Genomic DNA, 17,131 nt, shown 5'->3' with positions numbered 1-17,131 from the left:
AAGTGGTTTCCTGACATTGTATGTCAGGTATGTTATGCTTCAGTGTTTCCTAAGAAAACAGACACTTTTTCCTAGTTGAATGTGTAAGACTATGAGAATTGTGGAGGTGAGAGGTTAAGCATGACTCTGCCAGGCTTTAGGGGATTGGGTTACATGCGTGGTTTCCAGCTAATTCTATGCTGCTGATGATAATATTAAAAGTATTTAATACTTACCGAACACTTATTTTGTGCCATGCAAAGCACACAGGGCTTTGCCATTGCTAGTTGACAACCATGTGAAGATACAGATTTTATTATTCCCTTTTACAATTGAGAAAAAGTGTCTCAAAGAGATTAAATGACTTGATAAGGGCTCAAAGCAAGTTAACAGCAGACCTAGCATTTAAACCTAGGAATCTGGCTTCTGAGCCTATGTGGTATGTACTCTCTCAGGTTTGTGAGCTAATAATGGAGTATATATTACAAACATCTGATCTGAACAGATTTAAAACATCTGATTTGAATTCAGAAAATTACATCTAACTGATGCATGAGTTTGAATAAGACTTGCATCTAGATGACAACTACTATTCTAAAACCTGAGGGAAACTCTGCAATGCAATCAGTCAGTAACAAGCCTGCTTAATGATGGCCTCCAAAGCCCTAGCTGGGGAACAATATATCTAAGGCATGATTCATTCTTTCAAGGCACTTACAAGGTAATACTGTAATGTCATGACATTATTTTGAAATCTACAGACCTAGGTAAGTGACTCCCTTGTTTGGTGCCTTTGGAAACAAGATTTCATTACTTCAAGCTCACAGTACAATTTTAATCCTAAACAGTGTTATCCATCTTAATTGCCATTCTTTTTGATATTTAGTTCTAAAAATCTAATTCATTCTCAAAGGTGGAAAATTTGCCACAACTATTTGTGTGTAATGTATTATATGAATACATTACATTATAAAGATAACTGGATAAAACCAGAACTTGTCCAACAGGAAGATAATATGAGCCATCTTTGGTTTTTTTTTTAGTAGATTTTTTACAAGTTAAAAGAAACAGGCAAAATTAATGTTAACATCACATTTTATATAATCTATCAAAAATTACTATTCCAACATGTAGTCAATATAAAAAGTTATTGATGAGAAATTGTATATTTTTTATATGAAATCACTGAAATCCAATGTGTATTCTTATAGAATAAGAATACAGTCACCTCTCAAGTGACCGAGAGCCACATGAGGCTAGTGACTGCCATACTGGATATGCAGGATAAAATATTTAGAGCTATGGCTGTCAGACTAGAATAAGAGGAAAATGCCCCATCCTCCGTGCACCTCACTGTGCAAAGTAATGACTTTAAGAGGATTCATAAACTGATGATGATGAAACACTGTTGAGTAATAAATGACAGCTTATGATCATACTAAAATGGGATATACACTCTAACTAATGTAAGAGTTTGGAGAAAAGGATGATTTTTAAAGCCAAAGTCAACTGCATGGAGGAGTCCAGTTGATCAGCAAAGGAAGGGCATTTGGAGAAGAAAGCAAGGGACTGACCACATTCAAGGTTAACCCTGCAGACAAGGAATAAAGGTACTAATATGCCAAGAAAAGATTTAGTTGCAATAAGCTAATGACTATAATCAACCATACAATTCTGACAGGCTCCCAAGTGAATGGGCTTGGAAGTAGTGATCATCTTCCATGGCCAGGCCATGCTTAGCAGAGAAGGGCTATAAAGCTTGATGGAATTGGGAACTGAAATATAAAAATGGCAGATACCCAAACAAGTTACTTGGTAACATGTGATAATCTCTAGACCCTGCTAGCGCCAAGTGTACAATAAAGTAGACAACACCCCGAGCTCCCTTATAGCCAAGGTGACCTGTAATTTATTGTGCAAATCTGGTCACTTTCAAGAGTAAAAGGGGGCACTATTAATAATTATGCTGGGGCAAGAGTCCCTAGACTAGGACTGCTTTAGAGCTATAAAACTCTACGATCCTGTTCTACCAAACGGATACAAGAGCTACCCCTGTGTAGGGATGTGGAGCTGATGAAAGTCCAGGCGTGTTCTTATTACCTCTGCATGGCCACAGGGGCTTTGTGGGCTAATACACACTGATCCGGGTGAGGCGGTTTCGCACCTCCCCCCAAAGCATTTTAAATTGGTTTGAATTTGGGAACAGGGTTCCATATGGACAAAGCTGGACTCTGACAGCCTGAATGTATTTACTGAAGACAACAAATCATTGACAGACTAAATGTAACAGAGGAAAAGCCTGGCCTGCTTGTACTCAGAATCTGACTTTGTAATTGTAGCCTCCTTTAGACAGGCCTAATCAATTAGAAGAGGCTGATTTTAACCAGTTGCAGGCTCATTACCCTGCATTCCAGTTTGTGTTGATGAAAATCAGTTTCAGTCTGTGGCCTGGAATTCATGTACAGCACTTCCTGTGGCCTCTTATATAAACACATCAAAAAATTTTTTTATTTGGAGTTGCCCTCTCCCTTTTAAGAAAACCACTTTGTGAATCAAGATTAAAATAGAACACTCGTATGTGGATCTGGGGCCCATACCAGGAAACATACGTGACCCAGGAACATGGATAATGCCAGAGCCTGAGGTAGCAGGGGATGGATCTGAGACAGTCTCACATATGCAGGCTCCAGTATTAAATGAGCTCAGTTATCTCCTCGGAGAGGAACAGAATGAACTCTCAGCTATTGAAAATGATGACCTTTTAAAGAAAATGTATGAAATGGGACCAAGCCAAGGTCTCAGAAACACATAGGGCATCTGAGTAAAGCCCATGCTCTTCTCTGAATGACCAAATAGAAAATAAACAGTAAATTTCCAACAAAACAAGGACATATTTTCTTGAGAAGTTCTAGGAGGGAATCATATGACACTATGTTTAATTCTGATGTGTGGCTGGCTAGTCATATAAAAGCAGATCATGGCAGGCAGGGTAAGGAAGAGCCACTCATAACCCCACTTACATTTCAAAGACCTTTTACTTTCCCAAAACATGACGGAGCTAATGAATCATACCTGGTTGGTTGCCTTTTGTAAGTTTGTCACGACAGCAAGTCAACAGGAGAAGAATGTCAATATATACAGCTCTGGTTACCAAACATGGATTTTGCCTAGAAAGGTAAAGAACAGAAAACAAATTGGTATTTTTCTTTCCCTGAGGCCTGAGTCACAGAAAAGAGAAAATGGGTATTTCCCACACGGCACATCATGAGGCTTACTTAGGGAGGTGAAGCAAATGCTAAAAAAGATAGCTAGTCACCAATGGTGAGAACACATCAGCAAATCAAATAAAAAATGAAATCCTAGAGCATATGGTGGAGGTTGGGGTGATGTGAGCCCAGCACAGACAAAATGCGATGCTCTGGGTCTGAATAAAATAACCGAAAACAAACAAAACCAAATGTCCTATACTAGCTATAAGGAAAAAAAGGTGATGACTGAGGGAAGGGATTATAGTCTATTATTTTCCTCTGCAGTGGACAAAGTTAGGGGGAAAGTGATTGGTTATGAGTATCACTGATTTAGCATTTTGGGGAAGGAAACGGCATTCCCATATGACAAACGTATCTATGGACTTAAAATAACCAGTTGAAAAATAAACCCATGAAAGCATTCACCAACACTGAAGCAGACATTCCTTCTCCAGCAAATGGACTTTTTTCTTCTTTCAATAAATGGAGCTGCTCTGTTTAGTCTTTGAATTGCATATTGGAAAAAGCAAGTGGGCTCAGATTTTGGAGCAAGGGGTTAGGTAGAAAAGGAAGAATGAAGACTTTCTTTCGAGAACTTTGCTGAAGGCCCCTGGCTCTGATCCTCAGTTCATCTGGACCACAAAAAGGCCCCAGACCTCCTTGGTGTATGAAAAATTCAACAAAGTGGTAATAAAAAACAGGAGGGACAGGTCTGGGGTTGAATCCTAGCCTTGTCATTTATTATTTATCATCCAGTTTAGACTCCTGACCTATAAAATGGGAGTTCCACTCACCTCCCAGAGTCACTGTGAGCATCCAACTGTGGCACAGCAAATGTAAGATGCCCACCTGGGTACCAGGCTACCTCAAATGTTCCCTGGGTGCTCTTTCCCTGCAATTCTCAGCTTTCAACCTAAGATGAGGAAACTGCACAAGCATCCTGGCTAGCAGATTTCCACTTCGCTGGATCCCTAAACCCACCCATCTCATTCCCTGCAACTAAGTTTTACCATTTCCCTAAAGCTATGTCTACTCTACAGGGAACTGTCAATATCCTAGTGGTGGCGTATGCTCTAGCATGAAAAGCAAATCAGCAGTTTTGATCTGAAACAAACTGTCTTGTTTCAAGGTCTCTCTGCTGGTGATCCACCTCATTTCTGTCCCATGTCTAGTTTCATCTACATTATCTGCTTGCTTCCTGATGTCCCTGCCGTAACTACTACTTTATACACACACACACACACACACACACACACACACATATACACACACACACACATATCTCATTTGACCCAACTTCATACCTGCATGTAGCTTAAAAAAAAAAAAAAAGCTTTAAAATATAGGTAACACACGCAGTACAAAAATAATTCAAACAGTATGACAAGGCATGCAGTAAAAATTAAATTCCTTTTCCATGCCCCCACTCTCTACCCATATTCTGTTCCCCTGAGGCAACCACCATTACTGCTTTCTAGTATATCCTGCCAGGCACATTCTATTCATTTACAAGAATGTATCTATAGTTACCCACTTGTTTAATTTTATAGAAATGGTGGTTTACTGAGTTCTGAGCATTACTTTTTTTTTTACTAATATATTTTAGACATTACTCTATCAAAAACAAAGACATTTCCCTCATTTTTTAAAATGACTATAAACTTCCATTTCAGGCAAGTACCTGTGCCCCCTATTGAAATAATTTCAGTAAATTATTTATTGAAATAAATAATTGTTTAAGATATTTTGCTGAAAACAGTGTTGTAATAAATATATATGAATAGGTACTCAGAATAGAAATTCCTAGAAGCTGAACTGCTAGATCAAGATATTTGCACATTTAATATTTTGATTGCTTTTGAAAAGGTACTTCTTCGAAGAGACCATACCAATTTACATTTTCACCAACAGTGTAAGAATTCCAGTTTCCCCACAACACAGTGGTCAACACAGTACATTATTAAACTTTTGACCTCTGCCTGCATAAGTGAAAACAGTATTTCACTGCTTAACATCACAACTATTTTAAATGAAGTTGAGCATCCCTTCATATGCTTTTCAAGAAAGATATTTTAATTTCCTTTTCTGTAAACCCTTACATTGCTAGTCTTTTTCTTATTGATATCTAGGAGCTCTTTGTATAGTAGGGATATCTGTCCTTTGTCCCATATGTTGCAAATGTACTTTTGCAGTTCACCATGTCTTTTAACTTTATAATTGTTTTGAAATTCAAAAACGCTTACTTTTACACAAATATTTTAGCATTTTTGTCTTCTGAGCTTTATATCAAACATACAAAGTTTAATCTTTCTTCAAGATTCTCTCATATTTTCTTCTAGTATTTTATCATTTCATTTTGTTATTTAAAACTTCTATTTAGGGCCTCCCCGGTGGCACAGCGGTTGAGCGCTGGGTTGCGAAGCTGCCTGCAGCCTCTGTAGAGCCGGTTCGATCCCCGGCTGCTCCTCGGCCACCGGAGGAGGGTCCCACATGGCGCGCAGACCTCTCCTGCCGCCCGCTGCTCCCCTCAGCAGTGTACTTCGGTCCTTCTGCCTGTTCTGCTCCCCGCTCTGACTCTAGTGAATTCTCTCACCCTCCCGCACTTCTGACTGTACCCAGTGCTTGTATAAATAAATAAATAAATCTTTAAAAAAAAAAAAAAAAAAAAACCAAACAACAACAAAAAAAAAAAAACAACTTCTATTTATTTGAAAATTTCCCAACCCTGCCTTCTGTCTCTGTCCAATTTCCCTAGGTCTTTCAGCCATAACTTCCAGCTCTATGGAAACACATTTTATGATAACTTTCATAATAGCATTTATAATTTTGTATTTCCATCGCAGGAAGAACTTTCCTCCTTTCCCTTCCCACCTCTCTCCCATTCCTTATCAAAGAAAATGCCACTTAAGAAAGGGAGAAAACGGGATGCAGGGGGTTAATGAATCATCAGACATCCAGCACAGCGCTGAGCAGAGTGGTCTGCTGAGAGCAGGGAGTGCCTCCTCACATGCAGTGTTGAGCTGGGTGCTGGTTGATATACATGAAATGATTTTGGACCTCAGAGGATTTTGACTAATTATGGAGACAAAAATAAAGACAAACTTTGGGACAGGATGGAAGGAGTTAAGAGAAAGAGCATATCAGGGTAGACTTGAGAAATGGAAGCAGTTGACGAAGATGAAATTCCAACTGGGTCATGAAAAATGGGAAACACTGAGAGAGACGAAGTTGACAAGGAAGGGCATTTTGAAAGGGGGCAATAGAGGTGGGAAGGAACTAGTTTGTCTTGTCCAGGGACTCAGGGTCACCAGCTTGGGAAGGTTCAGAATGTACTGAGAAGGTGGGAACAAGGGCAAGGCAAACCAGGCTTTCAGAAAATGCAATACTGTGTGCTCACTGGGTGTTCCTTAGTGTAAAAATATTCTGCGTGCTTCCATGTAGCCTCACAGAGTCACAGTTTCTTACCCTGGGTATTGGTGGAACTGCACTGAACCATAAAGGGAAGTTTTGGGGAAGCTGGTTTGACTCTCAAGTCTGGTGAGAAAAGCCTAGTCTTCAGGGGATTTTGTGATTGATATATATATATATATATATATATATATATATTTCTAGATGAATAGTGGGGGAAAGTTGGCAATCTGTAGAGCCTCCTGCTAGGCTAAAGTTTTCTGCATCTTGTCTTGACCTGGCTCTGGCGGGTAACCTTGTTGGACTCCTGGGATACTTCAGGGACCACTCTGCTCCCACAACTGTGAGGCTCAGGACCAAGTCTGATGGAGTCAACAAAATCTTAGGAGTCCCTCAAATGCTCCTGCTTTTGATTCCAGGAAAGAGAAAATCTGGGGCTACAGGGCGTCCATACATGGCCCTATGAGACTGACAGAGAGGAATTCTGGCCTGGACCCCACTGTTTGTGGCTCCACCCTCAAAAAAGGCCACTGCCACAGGCACAGGCACAGCCACAGCCACATAACACCCCTGTCTGGAGTCAGAGTTAGGCTTCACTCTGAATTGGCTTCTAAGTCAGGAAAATAATTTTTTTCCCTTTCTTTTTCTTTCACTCTTACTTGGTGTTTGTTCTGACTTGGAAATATACACTGTGAGTTCAGGGTGAGCCAGAGGTTTGTTCTCGGCCTGTCAAGTCACTTTGATGATGGGAATAAAATCCTGGGAAAGAACAAGCCAGCTGGACAGGAAACCAAGGTTTTGGTGGGCTTGGGGAATTTTTCTACCCCCAAGTGGAAAAATTCTGGCATGAGGCATGGTATCATGAAGATTTAGAGTATTCAAAAAAAATCAGAAGTGTTCAGGGTCTAACAGATGGGCTGGAAAACAGCATAATAGTGGCTTTAGAAAGAGTAGCAGGAATCAGGTACTCTGAGGTATAAGTTTACACATATTAATATGATACGATGGGCTTGTTAAGAAAGTTGCTTTCTTCTACTCTTTTTAAAAATCGTTTGTTCCTTGACAAATAGCCACTTGAGAACCTGTTTAATAGGTTTTTGCCTTGGGAAATGCCTAAACTTCATTAAACCTCCCGCCTTGTCGCCTGGTAGGTGTGGGAGGCTGACATCAGGGCAGATAGGACTTTCCAGGCACGTCCACCATGGCCTTGGTGTCTCGAGGACAGTGGAGCTCTTGGGAAGTTTGTGATAAATCACTCACTTCTTCTGTCCCTTCCAGAATCCCAGTGGCTCTAGATCTTTTTAATTGGGGCCCACTCAGTTGATGTTTTCACTCAGAAAATATTCAGTAAGAGGCTACTGAGAGCCAGGAACAGTGTCAGGGCTTGGAAATAGGAAGATTAAGTGATTCAGAGACACAGTCACTGTCCTCAAGGAACTCAGAGTTTTGAATACCATTTTTCAAACTGTAGGTTATGATACATTTTGTTTGTTATAACTACTGGGTGGTGATCAGTATAAGAGAAAGAAGGAAGGGGGAGAGGAAAAATGAGAGGGGGGGAAAGGATGGAAGAAGAAAAAAATTGAGCTGTGAAAGGAAGGGAAGAGGAGGAAAATACAATCAGAGTGCTGCGGAGTAGTAAAGGTAAGCATTGTTTCTTTAAATTGTTACATACAGGGTCTTGATAAAGTCTTTGTCCAGAATGAATTTTTAATATTTTTTTTGATATAAGCTATAAATAATCTACAAAGTATAACTGTTTTAGTAGAAATACCGATTGATTTGTTCCAGCTCCATTCTTTTTCCTTTTCAGGTAATAAACCAGCAACCTCACATTACACTGAATAGTAACCAAAGGTTTATGTTTGGCATCTAAAATGATAGTGAACATGCAGAAAGCGAACATTCCTAAAATTAAAAGTAAAATCCCTCTTTGTGGCATGTCTTTGCAGACTCTTCATATCTTATTCAGACATTACTGAAATTTCAAACCTTAACCCTAACTGTGCAGGAGCTCACGGTTGTATGTGTAGACACAGCATACAGATACACAGCAGGTCACATGCAATATCAATTTCTTGTGAGTGACTGTCAAAAGGAACTTAGATCCACTAATTTAGAGAGAAACACACAATGAGCATATTAGCAGATGAAAGACAAGACAAAGGAGGGGCTGAGCTAGTGAAAATTAAGGATGGTGGAGAGGGACATTCTCATTGTCTTGGATGAGTCAGGAAGAGCCTGGGCAGTGAGCAGGAGGATAAGCATGAGTCTGGGGGCCGACCCATGGGGAGAGTGACCTCAAAGAGGAAGCAACATGTCCAAACCAGGGCACATGGCACATTTGGAGAATAACAACGACAAAGGGGATGTGTGAAGTGAGGGACAGCAGGAAACGATAGAGGAGGTGTAAAAAATGTCCATAATAGGAGAGTTTAGGAGTGACCTTTAAGAGCTCCAAAGTTTTCCTAATTGGAGCTCTACATAACCTCTAAAAGGGGCAAGAGCTCCAACGGGTTGAAGCCTCCAATGGTATCTCATCAGCCCAAGTTACACTGGAGAGATGGGGTCCCCACTCACTACTGTGCCACACTTTGGTGGGCTCCCTCTGGAAAGTTCATCCTGGACATACTTCCAGAAGGATTCATTGCCATCTGCAGAGGGCTGGAAGCAGCTGTGCTGGTTTGTGGCTACTACCTTCTGTTAAGTAGTCTAGTTCCAGTATCTGACTTCAAGAGTCAGGGTTTAAGGTCACTTGAGTCCCTAGGGAGCTACTCCCCCAGAATTCTGATTAGATTTATAGTTTAAAATTATTAATCTAGAAACATACTGAGCACCATGGAAGATATCCTAGTTGAGATAGAAGAGGAGGGAGAGGACAAGGTTCTGGTCTTGCAGAGCTTATGAAGAGTGTGCGTGTGTGTGTGTGTGTGTGTGTGTGTGTGTGTGTGTGACAGAAAGAGAGAGAGAGAGAGAGAGAGAGAGAGAGAGTGAGTGTAGGGTGGGTTATGTGGAGAAAACCAATCTATACACAAAAATAATCAGATGGAATGTTATGGGAGAGAGGTATGGAGATATGGAAGGATCTGGCAGAAGAAAGGAAAGAGAAGGAATTCCAGGCAGGAGAGTTCACATGAGCAGACACAAAGGCCGGAACATGCTTACCACATGCAGGAAAGAATGAAGACTAGAAAATCAAAATGGCGCAGCTGGCAAGGTTGAGGGCTTGGCATGACTGCGTGCTACAGGGCTCATCACAACCCTTGTGGGCTCTCGCTCCAATCTTGGCTCCTGCTGAGATCACTTCTGTTCTCGACCACAATGAGCAAAAAGCACTAGCAGCCTCTTACTAGGGGCCAGCACTGGAGCGAATGAAACACTACCCGGGGGCCCACCGCTAGGACCAAAATAGCCTGGAAAGAAGAAAACCAAAAAAAAAAAAAGAGAGGCGAGTGGCTAGGAAGTAAGGGGGGAGAAGTCGGGGGTGGGGAGGGCGGGCTGGGGAGAGAAGAATGATGCCAGAAGGGAAATGGCAGAAGAGGAGAGGGGTAAAGGGTCTGGAACACGTTCCCCCGTCCTGCTCTGATCTCCCACGTGACCCGGGCCTAGCCACGCCATGTCTGTTATTTAAAACTTACTTCAAAGCCTGAACTCTATGACTATCAGAAAACAGCCTTGGAGGGCTGTGTGAATGGCTGACTTGACACAGGATATACTGTTGACCTCCCCCTGGTCTCCCAGATATCCCGTTGGCCAACCGTGCGGTCCCTGGCAGTTCACGTCCTGCGATGGCGGCTGTCCGCAGGCAGACACAGCCTTTTCTTCTATTTGGTTATAAAAGGAAGAGCTGCTTCAGTGAGGAGCCAGGAGGTAGTGCTTTGATGTAGTCCACATTAAGTCGTGTAAATATGGAAGTGTAAATTAAATAAAAAGAAGCCCTCTCTCCGTTTTTGATTTCCATTTTTACCACAGCCCCCCAGCCAAGCAACCATCATATGGCATTCTTGGAGAAACAATAGCGGGTTTGTTTAAACCAACATGCCAAATGGTCATGAATTGCAGAATATATATTTTTAAACAAGTTATTTCCCCCCACTACAACATCCAGAATTCAGATCTGCGCTTGGGGCCAGCTGGCAGCAGCATGCAGGGCCTGGCTGGCTACCCAGGCCTGCTCGTTTACCTTGCCCTTCCCTGGGGGGCAGGGTGACAGAGGGCTGCATGTTTATGGTATGCTCCGACTTCCAGCCAGCCTTTCTTGGTCTGCAGCTTTGCGAGTGTTTATACTCACACCCACACATATAAGCTACCCTGCAGCCCTCCTACTTGGATTTTCCTTTTAAAGTGAAGCCATCTTCTGTGCCCTGCAGTGGTGGAGGACCAATTTACAGGGAATTCTTACTAAGTTGCCATGCACGAAGCAAGAGGCCATGAGCTGTGAGTCTCTGCAAAAAGAGACGAAGTTACCCAGTCACACACTACAGCACATGGAGCTCCCCCAGGAAAAGCAGTTTTTCTTCCTGGGGAATAGGCTCTGTGAAAATAGAGAGCCCTAGCCTTGAACCAAGGTTCTGGTTTGGCAATCAGCGAGATGCAGGCTGTCTGCAGAAGGCACTGGGCACTTCTTAGGTCACTGTGGAAGCCATAGCTGCTTCTGCTTCTCCAGTGGATGCCTCTGCTAGAAAGGCAGCCCACAACTTCAATGCCAAAGCTTGTCTTTCCCCTCGATTAAGCTCACCTGCTTTTTCAGAGGACCCCCAGGGAGCCTCCCACACCCCCAAAGGCCCTCCGATTTTTCCATCTTTCTATTAGGCATCTTTTTCTCATTAATGTACTAGCATTCAAGTTATGTGCAGAGAATGAGGAAAAAGAGACCTTGTGTGGGGCTTGGGATTTGTTCAAAGCCTGGGGAAACTGTTTTAGAGGGTGTATGTTTTTTATTCCTTTTATGAGAGATGCATGTTTCCCCCCCTCTGTGACTTGTTTAAAAGTAAAGTTTAATATGCTGCCAGAGAAATTGCTGGTTAATAACTTAATAAGCTATGTGCTAGGAATTATGGGAGAAAAGTAGTATCCAAGAAAACTTTTATTGTACATTTTGGGGTTTGGAGGATATATAGCTTCAGTTATTATATAGAATGCTAACAGAAGTCCCCTTTCTTTTTAAACCTTACATTCTCCCTAGCACTACTGAAAAAAATGGATAAAGAAGCGAAGTGAATGAAAACTTCTGGAAGCTGTAGAGAAGTCTGTATGTAAATCACAACGTGAGAATTTCTAACAGCAAAGCCAACAGAGCTGTGCTAATGGAACTTGGCAAATCACACACCTGAAAATTAGCCCTGGCAATAATAGTAATAATGATAACAATAATATCAACTGCATTTTATTAAAAGTTTCATTTTCAAAAAATATTCTTCAAAAAATGTTTTATCGTCTCCAAAAGTTTTCTCTTCAAAAATATTCCTATTTTATCTTTATAAAATTCTTAAGCAGGAAGAAAAATAGGCATTATTATTCCCATGTTTTTACACATCAACAAAGGAGCTCACACAGTTCAAGTGATCTATGCAAGATCAGGGCAAAAACCAAGAATAGAATCAAGGTTTTCTAGATAAATTGTATCTATGTGTCCCAAACATAATCAAATGAAAAGGGAGACCTGTGCCAGAGTCTTTCAGTTTGTAGTCACATGCTCGGGTGTTGTGTCCTGGTAGCCAATCTAGTGAAGAGTAAGGCTCCCAGTCCAGTTGTTTCTGTGAGGACCAACATCCAGACCTATTTCTAACACGGCTGATTATGACAATAAAGACTTAATTCTTAATTATCTGACAATAGATATTTCCTTTTTTTTAAAAAAAAAAACTTAACTCTTTTGTACTTTCACATTGATTACTCACCATGTCCTTCCCCGCTTTTATGTATTTCCCCATTTGAGAGTTTCCCATTTTACAAATAAACACTGATGTCCAAAGAAATAAGCCACACATTGCTGGTTATAGCCAAGGAGAGATAAGGATCCAGTCCTAACCCATGACCTGCTAACCTCGTGAACTCAACTGCTCCTCAGCTTTAGCAAGGTATGTTCACAGACCAGGGACTTTTCCACTCACCAAATGCCTCTCAAGGTGGCCATTCCAGTTGCTGCCCAAGATCACAGGGCCTTCGGGCTGGTGAGGTCCCTCCTGGCCCCGGGAGACAGCTATGGAATAAGCTCCTGAAGTTGATTGGGAAGGTACTTTTTCCAGAGGCCTGCAAGCCAGTCCAATCACCAAGGAAGGCTGGGCAGCAATGGTCACTGAGGGCAAGGATGGAATAAGGTTCTGGAGGGTCTCTCTCAAAGCCGTTCCATTGGCCCACTCATGGAAGACCAGCCCACGTGCCCCACAAGTCCTCCTGGGGGAAACCTGAAGCATTGTCACAAAGGACAAATACACCAGGGCTCACTCAGCTCAATATGAGGGCAGAAAGGCAGGCCAAGCGAGGGCGAGCAAAGAGCTCCTGCCAGGTCTGTGTGTTGCCCAGAAGCCTGATTTCAGTTAAAGGTGCTGTGTCCAAGGGATCACAATTGAAAATAATCATGTGACCCAGGAGAATAAACTTATGTACACATTAGAACTTAGAAACATGTTAGCGCGATTTATGGGTTAGATTAAGTAATAGTCAACAGTCAGCTGAGAGTGGATTTCTGAGGAAAGTTTTGGTGGCAATAAGATGTAGAGTATGGGGCTCTGGCCATGGACGGCAGCTCCTGAGAGAAGCCCAGTGACACAGGGTTACAGCACTTTCTATGAGGATGACCAGGTTGCAGGAGAGGAAGGAAGTGTCTGAAGAGGCATAAAACAAATTCACTATTTACATCCCTAACTTGGGCCATTTTCAGAGCCAGCCACATGTGTCAAGTTAGAAGTTAACCATTCCTTGTATCTCTCTCCTCCAATATGAATACTGGTTTGGATTAGATTCCTGTTTTTGAAATAAGGAGTCAGGTAATCCTCTCTGGTACTCCCAATGGGTGAGGTGTGCCCAACCCAACTTGCACCCTGTTGGCCATCTCTACTATTTTCAACATCTTGAACTTCCACTTAACCTTCTGCTTGAAAGGATTTCATTGGATTAGATGACCTTTAAATTACCTTTCTGCTATAAATTCTGTGGTTCTGTGGACCTATTAGTAGTATAGAGAAGACAATAACTGTGGAGACTGAAGTGCATAAAAGGTTCACTTCTATTTCCATGACTAGCTGCCAGGGCAGGTAGCAGGCTTCCAGGGAACAGAAAGCTGGTGGATTGCTACTCAGGAGCTTTTTGTTAATCACCAGAGAAGGGGTAGGTAACTTTGTTAGCCACGGGGAGAGGTTCCATACCCTCCTCTGTGCATGTCATGTGCATCGAGACCGCAGCCTATTTACTGGTGTAAACCTGAGCTTACTGACTTCCTCTTAATACTGGGATTAAATCCAAATTCCTCTGGCTGACATCTAAGGCCTGCCACAACTGGTCTCTTACCAAATCTTGTACTGTTCTCCAAAACACACCATGTCTTCTCCAGCTCTGTCTCCTCAGTAGCCTACAATGTATCACACACATTCTCCACAATATGCCAGTACACTTGCTGTCCACCATTTTGACATCACTTTTGGTCTTCCCCATTGGTAGCCATTCTCTAAGACCTATCTAAAACACCTAACTCTCCCAGAAAGTCTCCCCAGACTACCCTGTCCACATTCTTTTCTTAATTCTTGTACTTACTATGTATACTACAGAATTAGGACTTCCATAGGAATATTACTGCTGGTTGTTTTTATTTATTTATGCATACAAGAGCTGGGGTGCAGGCCAGAGGTATGGGGGTGAGGGTGAGAGGATTCACCAGAGACAGAGTGGGGAGCACAATAGGCAGATTTACTGAAATACACTGCTGAGGGGAGCAGCAGGCAAGACAGAAGAGGTCTGTTGCGCCATGTGGGTAGCTCCCTGGCTGGGGATTGAGCTCATGCTGCAGTGGCGGCTGATAGCTTCATAGTGCTGAGACATAACCCCTTGAATTACCAGGGAGGCCCCCCTTACTGTTGGTTGTTTTACATGGAAAAGCTCTCATTTCATTAGATTGGACCACAACTCAACTCTAACAATGGAGACTCCATTATATGTGCCTAAAGTGGTTTCCACAATGCTGAGCACTATACTAAGATTTCTTCCTTTGTACTTGTGCAATAAGAGCTTCACAATTTACTCATTCTAATTTAAGAAAATTAACCTTATCTAACAATTAAATCTCACCTAGCCCTCAAAGACTTCTCCCTCCTCCTAGAAGTCTTCCGTGTATCCTGACCCCAATAGGGTAAATCCCAAAACACACCCTGATTTCATTCTATCATTACCAAATTCTTGTTTACAGTCAACTAAATCCATACCTGTCTTATTTATTTTGTTTTTGAACTTGGGACACTATTATTCATCCCTACCATTCCCACTATGATGACTTTGTGCTGCTGTGTGCTGTTTTTGAATCTGAATTGGTTTGAATTCATTGGAAGTGTGTGAGCTCAGTGAAGGTAACTGAGGTGTTGCCTTATCCAAAAGATGGAACATGTTTCATGCTAAAGGAAAGAGAAATAACTTTCTACATTAGAGTTTTACATCATAGTATGGAAATGTGTTTAGGACACTTAAAGCCTACACTCCCTTGCAAGCTGAGTAATGACAGTATTGCCCAAATCTTCCAACAGCAATAACCCAACCAGCCAACAGCTACAAGTGGAGCAAGACAGATATTTCCGAGCCCTTTATTGGACTAGTTACCATCTCCAGGTTAGCTCTGCAGGTGTCTATATTTAAAAAGTAGAAAGCATCAGCAGTTCGGGGTTCAATTTTTTTTTTTTTGGAGGAACATTGGTTTACAACACTATATGTTTTAGGAGGTTAAATTCTTGATGTGCAGTGGCATAAGAGGACTCTTTTTACTTCTCACTGCAATATGAAGAAACTTTGATGTTGGTGAACTTGTTCAAAGACTTGGTTTAAAATATCGATCACTCCTGACTGTTTTACACACCTAGTTTCCATAACCTCAGTCTATCAACAATACTTCATATATTCTCTAACTTTATCTCTTCTCTAATAGCTTATTCCATCAATACTCAATGTTGATTTTTACAGGGAATATCTAAGGAAGAAAATGTTTTGTACCGTGTTCCATTGGTTTGGGTTACAATGTGCTAACTTAATGTTTTTCTCTTGTTTTTAAAAATACAAACAGGATCTCATCCTGAGCTATCACGACCTTAAACATTCCTGAGACATCTGAAAAGGAAGCGAACAAATGTCAACAAGCTTGGGTCTAAAATACACCAACTTCATTTCTCTCACCATTCAGCTATGTACAAGGTTCAAGGAGACTTTGAACAGGCTGAGCTGGAGGACCAAAGAGGAGTCCTAATGAGACTCTCCCTCCCCAATAAAATGTGGGTGTTGAAAAGAAAAACAGTCATCCTTCTTCCTCTGTTTTCTAAAATGAAATAAAGGGAGGGAGTGGAGTACCGAGAAAACCTTCCATTTTGACAAAAAGAAAAGAAGAGAAAGAGAGCAAAGAAGAAACAAATCAAAAGCAAACCATTCTCCAGCAATGCCTGGGAACATGCTATATAACTAACCATCTCTGTTAAGACCTGCTTTCTTTAAAGTTTTGGCAGGGACCAGAAATGATAAGTCTTAAAATGCTACCTGATCACCTGACTATTTTAACAACCCTTCTACACTGGATTAATTTCAGCAGCATGGGAGTGAAACAGCAACCTGCAGCTAAAGTAAAGGCTGAGGTCTGTCTTTATTTCAAGTAGTTGCGAAAGAAAGACCTCTTCCTTGGGCAGAGGACCAGCCTAGGAGACATGAGGGATTTGGGAAGGGCTAGGGGACAGTGGGAAAATGGAATGTGACCTAAAACCCAGTATTTCTGCCTGGGAAGTATAGTCTCTTGTGTGAATAAATCTGGCGGTTAGAAAAGAAATGCTGTCTTCAACTATAAAGCAAAACAGGATCCTAAACTAGAACTTCTGCAGCTGGCCACAGGCCCCCTGAGACAGAACTGGGATTGCCACACAAAAGCAAGCCCTAGCTTTGTCTCTATAAGCATGTTTTTCTTACAAACTCAAATCCAGAGGCCTTCAGGAAGCATACCACTCAGCTTAGTAGGGACTAGTAAATAAGAGAGAAAATGGGGATAAAGATGAGTACGTGGATAAGGGAGTGAAGAGGGAAGGAGATGTGGAAGTGATGGAAAGATATATACCATGGAGATAAGGAGTAGATGAGGAGAACATGGAGAAGTGACTAGGGGGTGGCAGGAGCACTTACTGGAAAGCTGTATAGGGAAATGGATGGAGCTAATAATTTTTGCAAATCAAATTAACTTGGGATAACAGATCATTAGATTGGGCACAGGGAGTGGGTCTTCAACAAACATTTGCTCCCTCAGCCATTTCATACCCCCATCA

General features: G+C 41.7%; 1 protein-coding gene across 1 annotated transcript in view; it reads right to left on the bottom strand.

Moving 5' to 3' along the window:
- THADA (THADA armadillo repeat containing) overlaps positions 1-17,131 on the bottom strand; it is a 287,428-nt gene that overhangs the window by 67,054 nt on the left and 203,243 nt on the right. The window contains exon 31 of the mRNA XM_054687792.1: positions 3,052-3,146. Coding sequence (XP_054543767.1) covers positions 3,052-3,146 — 95 coding nt within the window. The remainder of the gene's footprint in view (positions 1-3,051; positions 3,147-17,131) is intronic.

This window comes from Talpa occidentalis, unplaced genomic scaffold (assembly GCF_014898055.3).
Source record: "Talpa occidentalis isolate TD23 unplaced genomic scaffold, MPIMG_talOcc4v2.1 talOcc4.5, whole genome shotgun sequence".
NCBI lineage: Eukaryota > Metazoa > Chordata > Mammalia > Eulipotyphla > Talpidae > Talpa > Talpa occidentalis.
Note: the sequence above shows the minus strand (reverse complement) of the source record. Positions and strands in the feature narration are given on the sequence as shown.